General features: G+C 33.6%; 1 protein-coding gene across 9 annotated transcripts in view; it reads right to left on the bottom strand.

The window, feature by feature from the left end:
- Rasal2 (RAS protein activator like 2) overlaps window positions 1-20,750 on the bottom strand; it is a 302,028-nt gene that overhangs the window by 183,137 nt on the left and 98,141 nt on the right. For 2 of the 9 annotated variants that reach the window (XM_005374920.2, XM_013521035.1), the window contains exon 1: window positions 10,927-11,783. The exons of 3 other annotated variants lie outside the window; for them this stretch is intronic. In XM_005374920.2, coding sequence (XP_005374977.1) covers window positions 10,927-11,521 — 595 coding nt within the window. In that variant the 5' untranslated portion in view covers window positions 11,522-11,783. Of the gene's footprint in view, window positions 1-10,926; window positions 11,787-20,750 lie in introns of those variants that run through there. 4 more of the 9 variants (XM_013521034.1, XM_013521024.1, XM_013521039.1 and 1 more) reach the window with 4 other exon arrangements.

The raw sequence follows: 20,750 nt of genomic DNA, 5'->3' as shown, positions 1-20,750 counted from the left end.
ATGATTAAGCAGCCTTTTTCTAATACCATTTATTCTTATATAAAACATTTCTTTTAATATTTGAAATAAAATTTAATGGTAAAAAGAAAACTGGCTAAAAATAAAATGTACATATTAGTAGTGTTTAAATGAACATTACTGATAAACACAATGAAAACTAACTTCAGAAGACAAAGAATTTACCAAAATATTTTTTCCTTGGATTAAACAAAATGATACCTCTATGAACTTATCTGTCTATTCCTCTATGAATTCTATGAAGAGAACAGGAAAATATTCAAAGGGATATCGACTCAATTTAGGGACTACTTAGGAACATCTGAGGAATAAGTATCAATTCAATAAATTAGAATAGGCTAGGAAGGACTAATAAACCACCCTAATCTAATGTAATTCCACTACCAACCAATCCCTGCTCACAGTGAGCAACAGTTGTTCATGAAATACTGTTTGAAAAGTAATGCCCTAAAGTTAAATCACAGGACAAAAAGCAACTACATAATTGACAGTAAATATAAAATTATCAAATACAAACATTTGGGTTAAGTCAAATGGTTTGTTTTATTGTTATAGACTAAGGAATAGGAAGGCACCAATTGTTAAGAAACAATTTATAAAAGAAAAATTTTAAATGGTAAAACATATCCAGGAAAATACCTTTATTATCTTATTTTATGGCAGAATATCTTCATCCACCTCAATGATCAGCAAGAACTCTGGATTAAGATGGATTGAAAGTAAATAAAACTTAAATACTTATACTGACATTATAACAATCTTAGAGCACATTCCATATTCTTCAGATTGTGGCATGGACAAATTCTGCTAGACAGTTTTCAACAGTCCCTTTGACAGAATCATGTCTAAATATGATGAACAAAAAATGGTCACTATAAGTGACTTAAAATACCACCCCTACTATTCGAAACATTATTCATGCCTTTTCCAGAAAAACTTTAAAGAATGGAATCAGTAATTACCTGTGCTTTTTATCAATATTTTACATATATTGTGAGAGACTTGTTGCATATTGTCAGTAGTATAAAACATTCACTAATATTTAAGGTGCATCTCTAGTACATAAAACATTGCACTGAACATGTACCAGGCATGAACTCCGCCTCTTTTTTTCTTTTTTTTAAAGCTTGGATCTGGGAATAAAACCCACAAATGCTGACAGCAACTCATATGTTCTAACCACTGGATACCATTTTTCTCCAGAACAACAAACCACACACATGGCATTCAAAATATCCTTTATTTTGACCAAAGTTATGGTTAGTTCCAGTGCTAAGTTATAACTGAATTGGTGGCCCTTAAACTAAATTATTTTGATATTTTGGTGATAATATTTTAAAAATGAGTAGAACACAGAATTTCTAGTTTGTAAAGTCAAATAAATAATCATCAAATCTAGAAATTAGGAGAAAAAGAAACTTTAGGGGTATCTCAATGAAAATTCAAGATGGGAATGACAGAAAAAATGTTGTGGTTTACTGACTAAAGCTCAGAACCTGTGTACTCATATGGATAAGGTTTCATAATCACACATTCAGGGTTATTACTCATCTTACTCCTCTGCTTCTTCACAAAGACAGACTGGCTTGAGTGTGAGAAATTTACTAAAAACTGCCTCAGGCAAAGAAAAATATAACAATCATCTTGGATATGTAGACAAATCACTTTGTTCATTGTAATCAAGCTACCAGTGGGAAACTCTAACTCACACTGAACTAATAATATATCTATATTTATATTTCAGCACAGGTGTGGGAAACTGCTAATTACTGAAAGTGATTATGCACACACAAATATGCACACACAAATATTTACTGAATAAATAACTACATGAATAGAAAAGAATAAAATAGCAAGACTATACATGTTTAGATAACACATGGAAAATTAAAAGTGACTTAAACACCAAATCATCATTTGGGAAACAGGCTGCACTTTCTAAAATATAAGAGTAAATACTCAAGGGAAATAAAAGCATATGCTGACATTAAAACTTGTTCAAAGATCACAGCATTATTGACAGTCAAAAAGTGAAAACTCAAAAAATTAGGCAAATTCTGAATACATAAATAAATAATAAATATATCCATACAATAGAATATTTGGTCATTTAAGAAAAAATAAAGTACGGATAGATGCTACAACACAGGTGAACCATGAAAATATTCTGCTAAGTGGAAGGCTACATATTAGATAACTCCATTTATATCAAATTTAGATACAGTACATTAGTGGTTATCACCTGTGTCTTTGGTAGTGGAGGAGGAAGCTAATAGGTTTATCATGTGATAAGAATGCCCCAAGTGCTGGATGCATAGTGCATGCCTCTAATCCTAACACTCAGAAGGCTGTGGCAGGAGGATCACCTTGAGTTCAAGACCAGCCTGGGCTACATAGTCTATCTCAAAAAAAAGTTTTAAAATTGTGGTTACATTACTATGAATACATTAAAACAACTTATTAAAAACAGATACATGACTCCGCTTATATGAGGTGGAAATTCCTAGAAATTCATGGAGACAGAGAATAGAATGGTAGTTACCAGGGCCTAGAGAGAGGAAAGAATGGGAATTATTAGCAGATACAGTTTCAGCTTGAGAAGATGAACCAGTCTGAAGACGGTTGATGGTGATGATTGCATAGCAGTGTAGATGCCACTGAACTGCACACTTAAAAGGCTAACTTTATGTATATGGCAAAACAACTGTATATTTTAAGCAGGTAAATTATGGTATGCTAATTATATTTCAGCGAAGTTACTATACAAAATAAATGAGGTGTGAGTGTAGCTCTCCATAAAAGTAAGAATATTAAACTTGCCACCACAATGGGAAAATTCTAGGTCTATAATTAAAAAGACTTAGTAGCTCTACCGACAGATTCTTCTCAGCAGATGTGCCAAGGCCAGGACACTTGACATGCTCACTATCCTCACAGTACAGCCCCAGCCTAAGGGATCTCACCTACTCCTGGGACTTCACTGTCCTTGTGCTGTAACTCCCCAATGTGCGTCTTCATATGGGTACCAACTTCTGCTACTGAATTCCTGTGCCTTTACTCATCAATGCCTATTGGACAGACATTCCTAGGTTCCTGAAAACCTCTCAAACATGTCAAGAGGAGATCACAAAATGCTGGAGATTTAGTCAGAGAGACCTAGGATCTGTGTAGCTTGGGAAGTGACTGAGACTCTGAGACTCTATTTTGCTACTTTTAAAATGAGACTGACATTGATTTTATTCAAAGAATTAAACCACATGAATGCACATCAAGTTCAGAGACTGAAACAGGGAGGACACAGAAATTTCTAAACTCACATTCACTGCCTTTCCCTTTGAACTTCTTCTCAAACATAAAGATGTCACCATTTTCCTAATCTATAAGCCTTTATATTATCATGGATTATTTTGCTTTCTGTGTTCTCAAATTCTGTCAACCTATCTCAAAAAGATCTTTTGAGTCTCTACCATTTCTGCTTTGATTTAGACTTTTATCATCTCTCACTTAAACTTCTGCAAAATTTAATTTGCTTTCTCCAACACTACTCCTTCATCCATGTTAACAAAATCATTTTCCTGAAAAACAAAGCTCATCTCCTACTTAAATACCTCTGTTACCTATGAAACTCAAAAACACTAGTTTAGTACTTGGCAAGAACTCTAAAGCTAACCTTTTATTCCTTTCCAGATACATCTACCTATGCCCATCCCATCCTTTATTTTTACTTTGTGAACTAACTTCTCACCACCCTCTAGATGGACTCCTAGCTTTACACCATTCTCTCCTTTTTCACTCTGCAGACTCTTACTAATCCAAATCTATTCCAAACGACATCTTGTCAGCGACGCTGTTGATCTGCTTGCATTTCTGCCTCCTCGCTATGCTATCAACTCCTAGAGTATATTAATGGACTATTTAATTTTTGTATCATTCTTGGAGCTTAGTAAAGAAGGAAAAAAGAAAAGAATCCAAAAAGAAAGACCCATATCTAGTTACACAAACAAATGAGGGTCCAAATTAAAAGTCAGATTAATTTTTGCTTCAAAATAAAAGCTACTAGTAAAAGCCTAGTATTTTGTGCAAGTTCTACCCTAAAGTTTGAACTAGTGAAATACATTACCAATTATAATATTTATAAGCAAATATTTTTAGTCCAGTGTGGTGGCGCAAGCCTGTAACCTCAGTACTCTGGGAAGGCGAGGCAGAAGGGATCACAGATTTGAACCTAGCCTGGTCAACTTATCAACACCCTGTCTCAAAATTTTAAGAAGGGCTGAAGATGTAGCTTGAGGCAAAGGCCTTGTGTCTAACCACCAAAAGCTCTGTGGTACCACGACTACCAAAGAAAATTTTCTACATAAGCATCTAAAAACTAAGGAATTACTAATCTTTATATGCATTAGGAGCAAAAACATGACTGTTAACTATACACATCCTAAAACAGTACTTGGGAGCTGGTGGTGTCCACAGTAGTAGAGCTCTTTCTTAGCCTGCATAAGATGTGGGTTTCATCCCTAGCAATGGAAAAACAAAAAAAAGTACTTCATTGCCTAGTAAAGTTTTGGGTGGTTATTTGGCAATTCCACTGGTTTTTAGTGGATTAGTCTAAACCCTAAAATTAGATTTTGGTAACTAAGATTAGTAGCAAATTCTGAAGCTGGCAGACAGGTACAAGTTTATGGTATCATACCCTGAAAAGGGATACCAGATTACCCACATACGAAGGAATGAATTCTATTCCATGTTAAGAATTAGTTTCGCAATCAAGATTATGAGGTGCAGTACAGAAAAACTTGTACTGTTGATGTCACCATGACCATACTAGGTCAGATTCTTCATACCTAATATCAGAACAAAGAAAATAACTTCAAATTATCTATGGGATTTGCAATGAAAGTTCCACTCAAATTTCCAGAAAATAAGTGCCCCCCCACGCACACGCTGCCTGCAGAAGGTAGACCAATGAATGAATAATCTTTTTTAGAAATGGATTAGAATACTTTAGGAAAATAAAGAAGTTGGCTAGGAAATTTTATTTCTGAGGGTACTAGTTAGCTCTCTCCCATAAATTTGCTTCCCAATTTGCTGATTCAGTGATTTAACTTAATTACTTGGTCTTAGATAAGAAATCAAGCCAGATAGTTATTTGCTAAGGAAAGCCTTGGCATATAAAGCACGTATTTTTTCATTTTATTTCTCAGATTGCTCAGAAACTGCAGAAACACATGGAATAATCTCTGATCATTTAACCATAAGACAAAAAAGGCAAGAAAAGTTGTATTTTCAAGAACAGTTGTCTTAGAGCCTGGGAATATAGCTTAGTGGTACCAAGAGTAAGGCGTTCGGTTTGATGCCCAGCACCACAAAAATAATTAAAAAGATAAAATGTTTAAAAATTACTTATCTTGGATACAAACTCAATGAGAGAGGTACCAAAGTCAAGTAATTTTTATATTAATTATATATCTAATAATTAGCTTGGCACTATTACTTATACTAATTAGATTTGCTTAAATATGAGGACTAAATTTAAAAAATAATGTTAGAGGATATTTTCATAACCACATAGTAATAACCTGGAAATCCAAGTGAAAATAGCTTTTTAAAAACATAAAACACCAAAATAAAACAAGCAGAAAAATAGGTAATTGTGAACACAAAAATAAGCTGTCATATAAATGAAAAAAAATACTGTTACACTCAAATTCTACTTGATAAATAATCTAAGAAAGTCAGAGATTCTACTTGAAAAATAATACATATTAAAAAGAAACTATAGGGGCTGGGGATTTAGCTCAGTGGCACAGCGCCTGCCTAGCAAGCACAAGGTCATGAGTTCAATTCCTGGTACCGGAAAAAAAACCAAAAAAAAAAAAAAATAAATAAAAAGAAACTATAAACCACTTGATATGAAAAAGTCTTACTTCACTAAGGAAAAATACAAATATAATAGTAATATGCTGCATCTATTAAACTAAGATCATAAAAGCTTTTTATTAAGTAAGAAATATAAACTAATACACTCATTCTATTTACTGTTTACAAAACCCTACAAGGTATTATCATCATCCTCAATTTTACTGATGAGGAAACAAAGGGCCAGAAAGATTATAAGAAGCTTTCTGAGACAATGGATAAAATTTGAACCCATTCACATAACTCCAAAAATCTTTTCCTTTCCCTCACACCATGCTACAAGGAAAACAAAACAAAGTACTGTGAAAATGAACGCTGAAGTTCAAATTTGGTAAGATAATGGGATAACTGTACTCAGAAGTCGATATAAGCATAAATATATTCTTGCAGAAACCTCACAATATATAAAGAGACACAAGATGATTCACAGTCTAAGGAAATAATCAGTGTTATAGTCTAAATAAATAAAGCAACAGCAATAAAAGATTTCTATCAGTGGAAACTGTAAAGAAAAAACCATAAACAACAGAAATCTCCAATATTTCAATGTAACCATGTCAGAATGTCCAACATCTTTTGTCTTTTTTACTACTGGTCAACAGATAGGAAATCGTATCAAACAGACTTAAATGAAAAAAAAGTCAACTTAAGGTACATTTTTCATTCATTAGAGTTATACTGAAAATACATATTAGGGAAAATAAGATATACATGTAAAGTTATAGTATATTCTCTATGTCACTAACATTTGTAACTAAATTCTTTTTGAAAATTTGAGAACTGGTGTGACAAACTTTTTTTATTTTGTAGCTAAGTCTTCTTTCTCATTTATGCTAATAAAGTACACTGATGAATTTATACATCTTTTTATTTTTGAAACAAGGTCTTATTATGTAGTGCAAGTCAACCTCAAACACCAGATCCTCCTGCCTTGGCCTCCAGAGTGCTAGGATCACAGCCATGTGCCACCATACCCAGTCTACCTTATAATTGTTGAGACCTTTGTTCCCTGGAGTTAAGGATTGAATGCCCTGCAAAGTTCATATGTTACAACACTTGGGAGGCTGAGGCAGGAGGAGCACAAGTTCTAGATCAGCCTGGGCTATACAGCGTGTTCAAGGCTGGTCTGCTATACATGATGAGACCCTGACTTTAAAAAATAAATAAATAAATGAAAGTTCTTATGTTAAATCCCTAACCCTGAATGTGACTGTATTTTGAGATAGGGCCTTTAGGAAGGTTATTACAACTAAATAAGGTTATAAGGGTGGTGCCTTGGTGTCTTTATAAGGAGAGAGAGACTAGGGGTGCCTACACACAGAGAAAATGCCAAGGAAAGACACAGCAAGAAGCTTCAGGAGAAACCAACCCTATTGGTTGACACCTTAATGCTGGACTTTAGCCTCCAGAACTAGAAGGAAATAACTTCTTGTTGTTTAAAGTCACCTATGTATGGTATTTTGTTATGGCAACCCTAGTAGACTGACTAATATGCCCAGAATAATAAAATAATTGTATCAATACATTGAATAATCTTAAATATAGAATTATATGTAAATAACTAAGTAATTAAGATCACTGCCTAAATTATTTTAAACTTACTTATTAACTTCAAAGTTGCTTAAACAATAGGCAATGTAGATATTATGATGGATAAAATATTGTATCAACTGGAGGACAGTTTAGATACAACAGATTAGGTGATGAAATGCTAGATGTACAGATGTTACGCATGCAGAAATGCAGGAACTTTGGAGAGAAATGACAAGAAGGGAATGTATTTCTTTGTGCTGTATAGAGACATCTCATTTAGAACTTACACAAATAGAAGATCCAATTATAGAAGTGATCTGAGGCACTATGTAAATTCTTATAATGATTCTACTACTATTTATTAAACCTATTATAAACTTTATGGAATACTTCACTTGAGTTTTTCCTGATTGTTACTGGTTCCCTAGGAAAAATGAAGATATACTAGTCATCTAAGAAAATAATATGCTCTATTGTGAGCACCTAGAACAATATCTCAGAAGCTCAATAAACAGCTGTTCATTTGATATGTAAGATTCCTTTCAATAAGATTTATTTATGAAAATATTAAGATTTAATAAAAATATTAAAAGAAAACTATCTTAAAATGTTTAATCATCTAATACCCAATTTGGGAGGTTTTTTTTTTTTTTTTTTTTTTTGTCTTTTTGAGACACGGTCTTGCTATGCAGTTCAGGCTGGCCTTGAGCTCATTTTGTAGCCTAGGCTGGTCTCCAACTTGCAGCGATTCTCCTGCCTCAGCCTCCGAGTGCTGAGATTACAGGCGTGCATCACCATGGCTGGTTTAGGAGTTTTAAAACATAACTTGGGACAGAATTTTTTTTACTACGATATCATAAAGTGTACACTGTAACCAGAAATAAGGACTATATAGGGTATACTTAATTTTTTTCATATACTGTATATATATATATAATTTTTATTTTTTAAAGCTTCCATTCCTCTCTACCTACTGACAGAGAAAAAATAATTCAGAAATGAGATTGTCTACCAATAATCTTCTATTTTCCAAGAATTATACACATTAGATACATCAAGTTTACAAGTTTACAGCTTTTTCTAACTTTCACATAGCAGGTAAGCAGCAACTATGCAGACTATATGGTACTGCACTGATTTACTATGCAATAATCTGTATACTTACTATTTTATTATATGCTTCAATTGTTTCCACTGTCACAAAAATGTACTCAAGTACTTAGGCATGGACCCAAAGCAATTGGGGTTAATTTTAGCTATCATTGATTTTACTTTTTTATTGTTATTTGACACATATATTGTATCAGATGAAGGAATATGTTTTGTAAAATGGATGGTCAACTATAGAACAGCAGTGAAGACAATGAGTTTCACTCTCTTAAGTTAGTTACACACCCAACCTCTGATCTATTTCATTGCTGTCATCATGAGAGTAACTGTGTTCAGTAACAATACAAGAAATGATTACTGGCTTGTGCTCAAAACACGCTCACTTTCAAAATGATAATGAATTAGCAAAATTTCAGACTACAAAACTATACTGACTTTCAGTAATTATAACAAATACAACAACTATGTATCCTCCTTTCCTTCCTATTTTAAAAATATTGATAAGTACATTTTCTTACTAGAAATAGTATTTAATATATATTGATCAACATACCTTATTTCTGATGTTTTTAATACATACTACATTATGTAATACTACTCACATTTTATGAGTCATAGTAAAAAGGGAAAGTGACAAATTTTGGTGGGCCTCAAATTCAAAAATATATTGAGTTATTTTAAGGAGTCCTAAAGACAGCTGTATTCTAATCATTTCACATCCTGCCATAATACTGTAATAGAAACTCTAAGAAAATACTAGTGGTAAAGATAAGTAAATAACATACCAGTTGCTTAATTATTGCAACTGAAATTCCTTATAATACCACCTTCAATTTAAACTCTGCATATGCTTCCACATATATAATTCTAAGAATGGACAAGCTAGAAGAAAGTAATAAATACAGAATATTTTATATTTCCTTAAGTCCATCGATGTGTAAAAAGTAGGGATACATTTTCACAGCACCTCATACACAAATGATAAACAACAGCTTGGTATATTTACTAAAAACAAAAGTGAACTATAATATTTACAAGTACAGTTTTCTAAAGTGTAGCTTCTTTTATCATATGCACATACGTGACCATTGAGAGACACTGGTTCTAAAATTCTGCTTTAAACTCTTACTATCCTTTGACCTTCCAGTATTTTGATCACCTTACTTTTATCTAGCAAGGATACAGACATACAGCATCCAAAGAGATACAACAACCTAATACTTCTATTAATGAAATATTAATAGGAGCACATCAAGAAAGATTCTTCTTTTGGTAATTTTCTATTTGCCAAAGGAGAAAGAAAATACATACACTAAATAGTATCATTAAATCTTACAAGGCAAAGGAGTATCTGAAGACAAGGTTTAGAAGAAATTTGAATTTTTGACACACATTTACTAAGAAAAGTTTTCAGTGAGGTGTTCTTTTTGGTATTGTTTAACCTTATTTTAAAAGAAATTGTATTATATTCCAATAATAAAATTCCTCAACAATTCTCACAATTTTAGAAACAGTTTCATCTCTGTTGATATGATCTATGTGGATGATACATGTAATAAAGGTTCTAACGTTAAGGTTCTGAAAAACAAAGAAAAACAATAACCACCTAGGCCCCCAGGTATAACTGAAATAGTTCATAAGAAGCAGCCAACCATTTCCAAGGCAATCAGATGATAAAATTAAGATTTTTTTTTTGGTTTTAACAATGCTATAATCAATATAAAGTATTGTAAAATTTTAGTAAGTCCCCAGTGAGATTTTAGAAATCTAATGATCTTGTTATCTGATCAAACACAAATTTCTATTTTATCATATAAATGTGTATTTAAGATTTGCTTCATTGGCTTCTATATTCAAATTGCATATTTTTATGATATAACAATAAAAATTCCAACACACTAAGAATTATTAGCATATAACTCTATATAGTTCTCCTTAATAACATTTATTAATTTAAATATTTTTATGATGAGGTGATAATAGAAATTAGGCTTTTAATCCCCAATTATCATGAGAAAATTACTTGACTATTTCTCTAAATTGCACTTAACCTGCAAAATCAGGTATCAGTGGAAATAAATGAAGGTTGAAATATTTTTATACAGTCTTCCCAAATAGTTTAAGAATTAACATTACAATTAATTCCTTAAATTAACCAAATCCTTCCTTTACCATTATTATTACTCAGAAAGACTTTGTGAAGCAGTGATTATCCTTCTATAAATGTTGCGCTAATTAATTTTTTATAATGTGCAAATAAAACGGTTTAGCTGCTTATTAAAAACAATTAAAATTTCAACAGTAATTAAACTGGAGTCAACCTATTTCCCTTTAATTATCACAGTATACCTTCTCTCACTGGCTCATTAGTTGATTCTCCTTTCAGACTCAGCATCCTGGAGAAGCCATTGGAAAGAGTAGAGAAAATGCCACGGATGAAATATCCCTGTTGTTCAGACTCCACTGACCCCACTGAAGTCAGCCAGGGTCTAACAGATCTAACGCTACAATGGGGTTCTGGTTCTGAAACAGATCTAGTGAAGGAAGCCCGAAGTGACTCGTTCACCAGGTTCAGCTTCTGTTCTGATGTTCCAAGGACCTCATTTCCAGAGGAAGCAGCATTATCACGGACCATCTCTGGCAGTACTTTTTGTTGTAGTTCATCCAGGTCTCCTTTATTATTTCTCAACCTCTCCCCTTTGACCCCTTTCCACCTAAAGCCAGGATGTTTTTGCCATCGATAAGCACTCAGTGGCTTTTCTGGATTGGAAACATCATATTCATTTTTCTTCCTCTTGCTTTTCACTGGCCCACACCATGGATAAAACTTTAAAAGTGTTCCTATCTCTGTATTTGCATACGCAGGTTCTGACAAAGATCTTCGATAGGCTGGAAGACAAGTTGATGTTTGTTTCTTAAAGATGTTCATCTTCCACGACTCCATTTTTAAGTAACTTCTCTAAATTTAAGTTTCCTCTACTCTGCAGTCTTTGCAGTCGAACCACACTTGTCCGGGTAGTCCAAAACATTCAACTGCTTAAGCAGCTTTCTTTGTGCGGCTTTGAACCACAGCAGATGTTGCTGCTTAAGAGCTGGTGTCATGTTATTATCCCACTTTCCCAGATCTCCAAAATTCCAGAAAGCACCTAAAACCTCTTGCCTGAAGCAAATTATCTTCAGAGTAGAAAGGAAGTATTCCAAAAGATCATCTCATTTCATATAGAAGTTAACATCTCTGTAGTAGGCTTTCAGGAAATAATTTTTAAAAAAGAAGAAGTGAAATATAAGTTACAGAAAAACCACAAACACCTTTATGAACCAACAGTAAGTAAGTGTTCATCATGTAAATGACAGTGGGTTAAAAACAGATTGTGAAAGTAAAAGTACTCAAGCTAACATGCACACTCTCTGGAAGCAGAAAAAAAACTTGCCTAAAAGCCTGTTCTTGGAGTGACAGGTCCTCAGAAGAGGCTTTAAAAATCTGCGTTTCAGAGATTTAATTTCAAGCAAATCAATTCTATTTACACTACAACCACTTTCAAATACTGGTTTTAAAGTAATAGGTAAAGTCATACACCATTTTGTTTAAGCTGGCATTCCAAAAGGAGAGGGGGAAAAATCCCAAAATTTAAATTATTTTTAATGTAAATACACAAACAAAGGAGAATTTTTAAAGTACCCATAACAGAAAAAAGTACCCATAACAGAAAAAAATTTTCTATGAACTACAGTAAAGAAAAGGAAAAATCAAACCTGAGGACTCATGTATGCCAGGCAAATGTCCTGCTGCTGAGCTATATACCCCAAACCCCTAAAAGTGGAAAATCATGAGGCAAGCTCTTGTGGCAGTGGGAACATAGGAAATACATACTTAAATAACTTCTAGAAGGGGAAAGTCTGCTATGCAAATCTAATTGGAATAAGTGGCTGGAAAAATATTCCCTATCTGTTTAACCAAAGAAATTCCTTTATTCCTCTATGTGCTCCTTACAACTTTTAAAAAAGAGCTGACTATTTAAAATTTTGTTAAAGCAAGTAGCTTATATTGAACCAAGATCACAAGTGCCAAGTTTTTGGCTAGTTACAATTTTTTTCTAACTGTCTGCTCATAAACTCCGGAAAATAGGGGTTTCATATGGAAAGCCTGACTGACTTCAGACCACCAATATAAAGATATAACAGGGCAATCAAAGTCACTTTGTGAGCTGTATAAAAATGATCTCATAAGGCAAACTAAAAACTATCCATTTATTTTTAGAATGTGTACAAGGAAAAACAATTCCCATTGCTAAATCTTTCCCTTACTATGATAGAAATAGTAATGAAATTTAACCTATTCCCTTAAACATATTAAAATATTCTCTTTCCATTATCACAAAGCAATGACTTAATTTCTTTTTGTTTATATAATCTTTAAATTTACAGATCTGTATACTAAAGAATATTGAATGATTTCATTTTCTTAAAAACATGTATCAGGTTGAAGATTTCAAAGCCATAACTGGCTTTAAAGAAATACCTAGAAAGGTATTTTAAAAAAATACCTAGAAAGGTAAATTTATATAAAGAAAATTATTTTTTAAAAATACCTAAAAGAATTATTTTTAAAAAATACCTAGAAAGGTAAATTTATATAAAGAAATAATAAGCATCATGTTCTATCCTCTACAATACATTATATCACTCACAAAAATCAATGTGATGGAGAACACACTTCAATGTAAGATATAACACCATAAACCTTTTTTTAAAAAATTTTTTATTCTATTTGAAAGAGAAAAAATAACACAGAACTTCAAAACAAGATAATAGGAGATTAACAATGGTTACTCTATTGCATATTGTATCTTCAAGTAGTTGCTCAGATTACAAGATACAGGCATGCACAACTGATCAAACAATACAAGCACAAACCGTTTTTTTAATGAATTGAGAGAAGTTAGTAGTATAACTATCTTCTCTATCTTTTGTATATATATATATATATTTTTTTTTTCCCCCTTCCTTTCCTCTTTCCACCCAACCCAGTTGTTCTTTCCTTTTGAATAGTTTCTTTCTCTTTCACAATATCTACTGTAGATTTTGGGTCTTATTTACTTTTTCAGTTTCTTATATTATGGAGACAATATAATGTTTACACATGAGTCTGATTTATTTCACTTATGAGTATGGTCTCTAGTTGCATCCATTTACCTACAAAAGTCTTGAGTCTATCCTTCTTTATAGCTGAATAGTACTCCATTGCATAAAAAGACCACATCTTTTTTATCCATTCCTTGATTGATGGGCATGTGGATTGTTTCCAAGATCCAGCTATGACAAACTGGGCTGCTATAAATATGTGTGCACATATATCACTGTGGTATGATGTTTTAATTCTTCTGGGAAACTACCCAGAAGGGAAATAGCTGGGTTGAATGGGACCTATAATCCTAGTTTTCTGAGAAATCTCCACACTTATTTCCACAATGGTTGTACCAGTCTACACTTCCACCAACAGTGGAGAAATGTTTCTTTTTCCCCACAGCCCTTCCAGCGTTTGTTATTGGTTGATTTCTTGATGATAGCCATTCATTCTAGAGTGAGATGGAATCTCAGTGTTATTTCAATTTACATTTCTTGAATGACCAGTGATGTTGAACATTTTTTCACATATTTATTTACCATTTGCATTTCTTCATCTGAGAAGTGTGTAGTCATCTCATATGTCCATTTTTGGATTGGGTCTTTGAATTTGAGAGGTCTAATTTTTTCAATCCTTTATATGTTCTAGATAGAAGTTCTCTGAAAGACAGTTGGTTAAAATTTTCCCCCACTCTGGGTTTTTTTTTTTCACTCTGATGGTGATTTCTTTTGATGTACAAAAACGTTTTAGTAAGATGAGATCCCAGTTGTTAAGAAATTTTGGTTTCAATATTTTAGCTGTGCCACTCAGTCTAGATATTCTAGTGTTACTTAAAATTCTTTAAAATATAAAATAGGATGAGAGTTTCTCATTGTAATGTCTTTATAGGTTTATTTCAACAGAGCAAATCAAGTACAGGAAAAAAGGCAAAACTTGAGCTAAGTTTACAAATAGTCTGCCATTACACCCTATCTCATGACATGCCTCTTTTATACAGAAATTCTATTCTACGTATCCCACATGATCTTTCGTACAAGAAGACATGACATATATACTATAATTAACAGAGAGTTCTAGAATTCTGTTACTAGAGTAAGAGAGTATACACTTAGATCAACTTATAAAAAGGTTTAAAAATTCAAAAGATTCTATTAACTACATGGTATCTTTCAAAAATACGAAGTCCTTGTTTATACAAAGCTAAGTAATTAATACCAAACATCCCTTCCCATCTCCTATCACCAGAGCACATCTGCTTCCCGAAGAAACACTTCCTGTAGCAAAAAACTATCTCCTCTCTAAGTATTAGAACTGAAAGGCACACCTGACACGTACACAACCTCCTCTCATTTAAGCAATAAAGATATCAAGAAGGGCCAAATAAATTTTTTAAAAGGACAAACGTTGGAATCAGTGATTTTAAAAAGGCATTTTTATTATTTAAATAAAAATAACACAAAAAGCAGATGACCCTAATGCTGTAATAAGCATCTTCTTTTATTTAAAACAAAAAAGGTTAGTTTTCCCTAATGACTACTGTAAGCACATATTTTCTATCTCCTTTTAGGTCCCTTCTTCCCTCTCCACTAAATGTTTGGGATTTTCAAATCTGAGTCCTTGGCACTCTCTGTCCATATTCTTACCATATACATGATAATTTATAGTTACCTCATCTATTTATACTTTCAGTTCAAATCTTGTCTCCTTTGATAATATGTCTATGTATTCAATTTAATATTTTGTGGCTATCAAACATTGAAATGTACACATCGAACTTGTGATTGTTCTTCTTTCTATTCCAGTGTTTCTATCCTAATGACACTATATCATGCACCTGTATAAGCAATAAATGTTAGTCATTCCCCTCCTTTCATCATTCAATAACCAACACACAAGTCTCACTGATCTCCCTTTCTATGTATTATTTAATCTACATACTTTTCACCATCTTCCTAAATCAATCTACCATCATCCTAAATCAATCTACCATCATCTTTCACCTAAACTACAACAGACGCCTAAATTCACCTATTTGCACCTACTGTAGCTCAGTATAAACCATTTTTCCTATTGTAATCAGAATAATTTCCAAAATATACATATAACTGCATCTCATTTAAAACTTTTCAATAGCTTTTTACTCTACCTATGAGTAAGACAAAAATCCCTAATATACAGTAGCTTGGTTTCTATCTATCTTAACCTTTCAGGCTCCCTCTAAAAGCCAAACTGAATCCTTTTAGTCTTCCTATTTGTCACTACTTTTCCCACCACAAGCTCTTGCTCATACTGCTTTCTATACCTGGAAGGTATGGGATCTTCCTCCCTTCATGATCAGGCTTCAGATTTCAGTTACTTTTTTTTTTGTTTTTTTTTTTTCCAGTACCAGGAATCGAACTCACGACCTCGCGCTTGCCAGGCAGGCGCTGTTCTGCTGAGCTAAATCCCCAGCCCCACAGATTTCAGTTACTTTCTGACGGACCTCTTTCCTGATCAGGTCAGATCTCCCCATTATAGGTTTCCCAGCCCCTTGCATCTCACCATCACAGCTGTAGCTGTAATTGTAAATTTCCTTATAAGATTATTAGCCAATACCTGTTTTACCCAGTAGATGTAATATCCAAGCTTGTTTTCACTCTCCATAGTGCCCACAGCTCTTGGCAAATCATGTAAGCAACCAATATTTGTTGCATTAATTAATCAAAAGTGATGAAGATGTTTTAAAATTAGCTAATTTCAGATAAGTAGTTAGAAAGGACAGTGAGTACATATTGGCGTCTAACATTATCTCTGTTATCAGCAAGATCACATCAAAATACAGATCATAAGGGGAGGGAGGGGAAGCAGTCAAATACATAGTGGTGAGACATCTTCCCTGTACCAAGTGCTTTTTCTGTCCTTTTTTAAATTTTTATTTTAATAGGTGCATATTTGCAGTACATCATGATTACATTCCTCATGGAAGTTGATACAAGTACACGACACACCTTAATTCTTTTTTTATCCCCTTCCCTTCCCTCCATCTCTTGGCTCTCTTCCCTTCTGTAAAACTATTTCCATGTTGCTTAAAGTACATAAAACAGAATTAAAGGAGGACAAAAATAATGTGAAATAGGAAGTGGACATGGAAGAGGCAAGAAATGCTGCTTACATTATGAAAGCAAAAATTTTTCCATCACAGAAATATCTATTTAATTGTAGCTTTATGGTGGTGAGGAGGACACTGGAAGGTGATGGTATAGAAGGGCAGCATCTTTCTGGGTGAGATATATGATGAAAATCAACATGGTAACAGATGCACAACTCAGTGAATATACTAAAAGCCCCTGGACTGTACACTTTAAACAGGTGAATGGTATGTTTGTGCATAAGATAAATAAAATTTAGGTAAATAAAGGGGTTTAAACAACAACAAAAAAAGAAACGTTCACTCAATAAGTACATAAGCTACTATGTGGTTTTTCAGGTTTTTTCACTCTAATTTTTAACATTAGGGTCACAAATTAGAGAAAATTTTAAAGAGATTTAAAGAAGCATAAAAAGATATCTACATTATTTAATAGATACATACTTAGAAAATAAATAATATCTGGTAACCTAAAATAAAGATCAGCATTTTAACTAAAACCACTAAAGACAGAAAAAAGTAAAATATAAATACTGCATATGAACAAAGTACAGGGCAATGAATTGAAAATAATAAATATATTAATTTAATTATATCAATAATCACTTTATACATCAACTGCAAATATATCAAATAACAGGCATTGTTAGAGTGGATCAAAAACCAAGGATGAACTATATGTTGTCTATAAGAAAGAACGCTTGCCCCTTTTAAGTGCTAGGTATGCTAGGCAAGTACTCTACCACTGAGAAGCACCCCTAGCCCAAGAAATCTATTTTGAATATAAAAACACATACAGAAAGATATACCACGCAAACACAAAAGAAAGAGTTGCTGTCTTGGTTACTTTTCTCTCATTGCTGAGACAAAATACCTGATGCCCTAAATTAAGGAAGAAAAGGTTTATTTAGCTCATGGTTTGTAGAGGTTTCAGTCCATACTTGGCTGCCTCCAAGGGAGAGTGGCACATGGCCACTATTTTTCTATCAGCTCATGGCAGTGGAAAACGGCAAAAGCAGCAGAAGTAGCAAGCAAGACTCTTTCCCTTCCTTATATTGTATGCAAGCTACCTGCCCCAGGGCGGGTGTACCAATCACATCCATAATCCCACCACTGAACCATGGATCAATCACAAACTCTAGAAGCCCACCCCAAGACTGCATAAGGCTTTAGGGAGACATCTAGACATAAACCAAGACAGTTGCTATATTAATTTTAGACAGACCAGACTTAAGGGGAAAAAATTATCAACAATAAACAGGGACATTATATAAAGGAGACAATTCTCTAACAAAACAATCTTTATTGTGTAGAATCCTAACAACAAAACTTTCCTAGGCTCTGTGCTATGCTGCAGTGCTCACCAACACCTGCACTGTGGCAATGAACCTGGGTATTGTCCCCTCAGCTTTATTCTCATTCCTTGATGTTCTGGACACCAATATATGTAGCCAATTCTCAGTTACTTGAGGTTTTCCATCTCTCGTCACTTGCCCCGTTCTCTCTCCTTTTGCAACAAGAGGTAAAAATCAGTAGAAATGCAAGGAAAAAATTTCATCATTCTTCTATTAGAAATGAACAGATTCAGCAAGCAAAATATCAGTAGGGAAGTTGAACTCAACAACTCACCAGTAGTCAACTAGATATAATTGACACCTATTATAATATTTCATCCAATGATAGCAGAATACACATTCTTCTCATGGTCACAGGGAATGGTGATCAAGGTAGCCCAGATTCTGGACCATAAAATAAAACTTAGCAAATCTGAAAGAACAGAAATCAGTGTCTGCTCTTACAATACACTAGAAATAAACTACAAATTAGGAAACAAAGGCAGCTGGTAAATTCCCAAACACCTGGAGATTAAGCAACATACTTCTAAATAATGTGTAGTTCAAAGAAAAAAATCCTAAATAAATTCTAAAATATTGTGAACTAAATAAAAAATGAAAATACAATGGATAGTGGAAATTACTTACAGGAAAATTTATAGCACTGAATATATACCTTAGCAAAGAGGATTTAAAATTAATAATCCACACTTTCACATCAGGACACTACAAAAGCATAATAAGTAAAAAATAAACAGATGGAATTATAAAAATTACAGCAGAAATGAATTAAATCAATTTTTAAATAGGCAAAAAAATCTGAAATGATTCTTCACTAAACAGATACAATGATGGCAAACAAGCACATAAAAAGATACTCTATACCATAAGGAATCCTAAGTTTTAAAAATGATATACCACAACATACCCAAAATATTCAAATTCTGGTAAAGATGTCAAACAAGAATTCTCATTCCCTCACTGCTGGTGAGAATGCAAAATGGTCAACTGTGGGAGACCAGACAGAAAGATTAAGGCCTAGCTGGCCTCCTCTTCTGTAAGCGTACAAATGTGCAGACACACTAGGGAAAAGAAAAACAGCTGAGGTCCTGTTGTTTACCCAGACAAGTTCCATGCACGGTGGGAGGCAGATGAATCCTGTGTTACTCTAACTGCCTGTACCCATGTCTGAGTAAATAAAGTCAAGGCACACCAGTCACTCAGGACTCTTTGTGGAATGGAGACAAGATTCCCCTGGCCCCCCACATTTCAACCTAATTTTGTGCCTCTTTGCTGTTAATCTTCGTCTCCCCTCAGTCAGGCACAAGCTCATAGGCTGGATTCTACAGTACATCAACTTTGGAAGACAGTCTGTTATTTTCTTACAAAGCAAATATGCTTTTAATGTACAATCCAGCAATTGCTCTCTTTGGTATTTACCCAAATGAGTTAAAACTTGTCTACACAGAAACCTCCATATAGATGTTTAAACCATGTTACTTCTAATTACCAAAACTTGGAAGAAACCAAGATGTCCTTCAGTAGGTGAATGTATATATAAACTGTGGTATATTCAGACAATAGAATCTCATTCAATGTTTAAAAGAAATGTACTACCAAGCTGTGAAAATGCATATTACTAAATTTAAAGGTCAGTCTGCAAACACTATATATTGTATGATTCTATTAGTTGGAATTACTTTGCATTCTAAAAAGAGGCAAAACTATGTAGCTACCAAAAAGATCAGGGGTTGCTAAGGGTTAGAGCGTCAGGTATGGTAAGGAATGAACAGGCAGAGCAAACGGATTTTTAAGACGGTGAAAATGCTCTGCAAGATACTGTAATAGTGGGTTATATATATAACATCATACGTTTATACAAACCTAAAGGATACATGATGTCAGTAATAAACCTTTATGTGAACTATAGACTTCGGGTGATGATGTATCAGTGCAGATTTATCCCGTTCTTACCTGCTATTCATGATTCCCAAAAAACAGTTTTACTATGTTACAATCTTTTTTAACAACCTTAACTTTTGATTTCAAAACAATAGTTCAAAACCAACAACCAAAATTGCAACCACTATCTAAATGAGATATCTGAAATTAGACACCCAAGAAAACATTAAATGTAAATTAATAGAGGCCTAAGCAGGTAAGCTGTATTATTGTTACTATAAAAATATTTGTTGGACTACACAGAATTTTTTTTTCTTTTTTTGGTTTGAGACAGGGTCTCCTATGCAGTTCAGGCTAACCTTGAATTCATTAGGTAGCCCACGCTGGCCTCAAACTCACAGCAATCCTCTTGCCTCAGGCTCCCAAGTGCTGGGGTTACAGGTGTGTGCCACCATGCCTGGCAACAGTTTTCTAAGACAGGGTCTTGCTATGTAGTTCAAGATTGCCTTGAACTCACTGTGCAGCCCAGGCTGGCCTCAAACTCAATGCAAGGCATGCATCACCATGTCTTGTTAGAACATTCTTTTTTAGATACAAATGGTAATAAATCAAATAACCACATTATTTTGTTAGTTTTACAGGTACAAATTCTCCTTCCCTCTTTTTCTCCTTCCTTCTCTCCCTC

Source organism: Chinchilla lanigera, unplaced genomic scaffold, assembly GCF_000276665.1.
Source record: "Chinchilla lanigera isolate Chin_1 unplaced genomic scaffold, ChiLan1.0 scaffold00005, whole genome shotgun sequence".
Lineage (NCBI taxonomy): Eukaryota > Metazoa > Chordata > Mammalia > Rodentia > Chinchillidae > Chinchilla > Chinchilla lanigera.
Note: the sequence above shows the minus strand (reverse complement) of the source record. Positions and strands in the feature narration are given on the sequence as shown.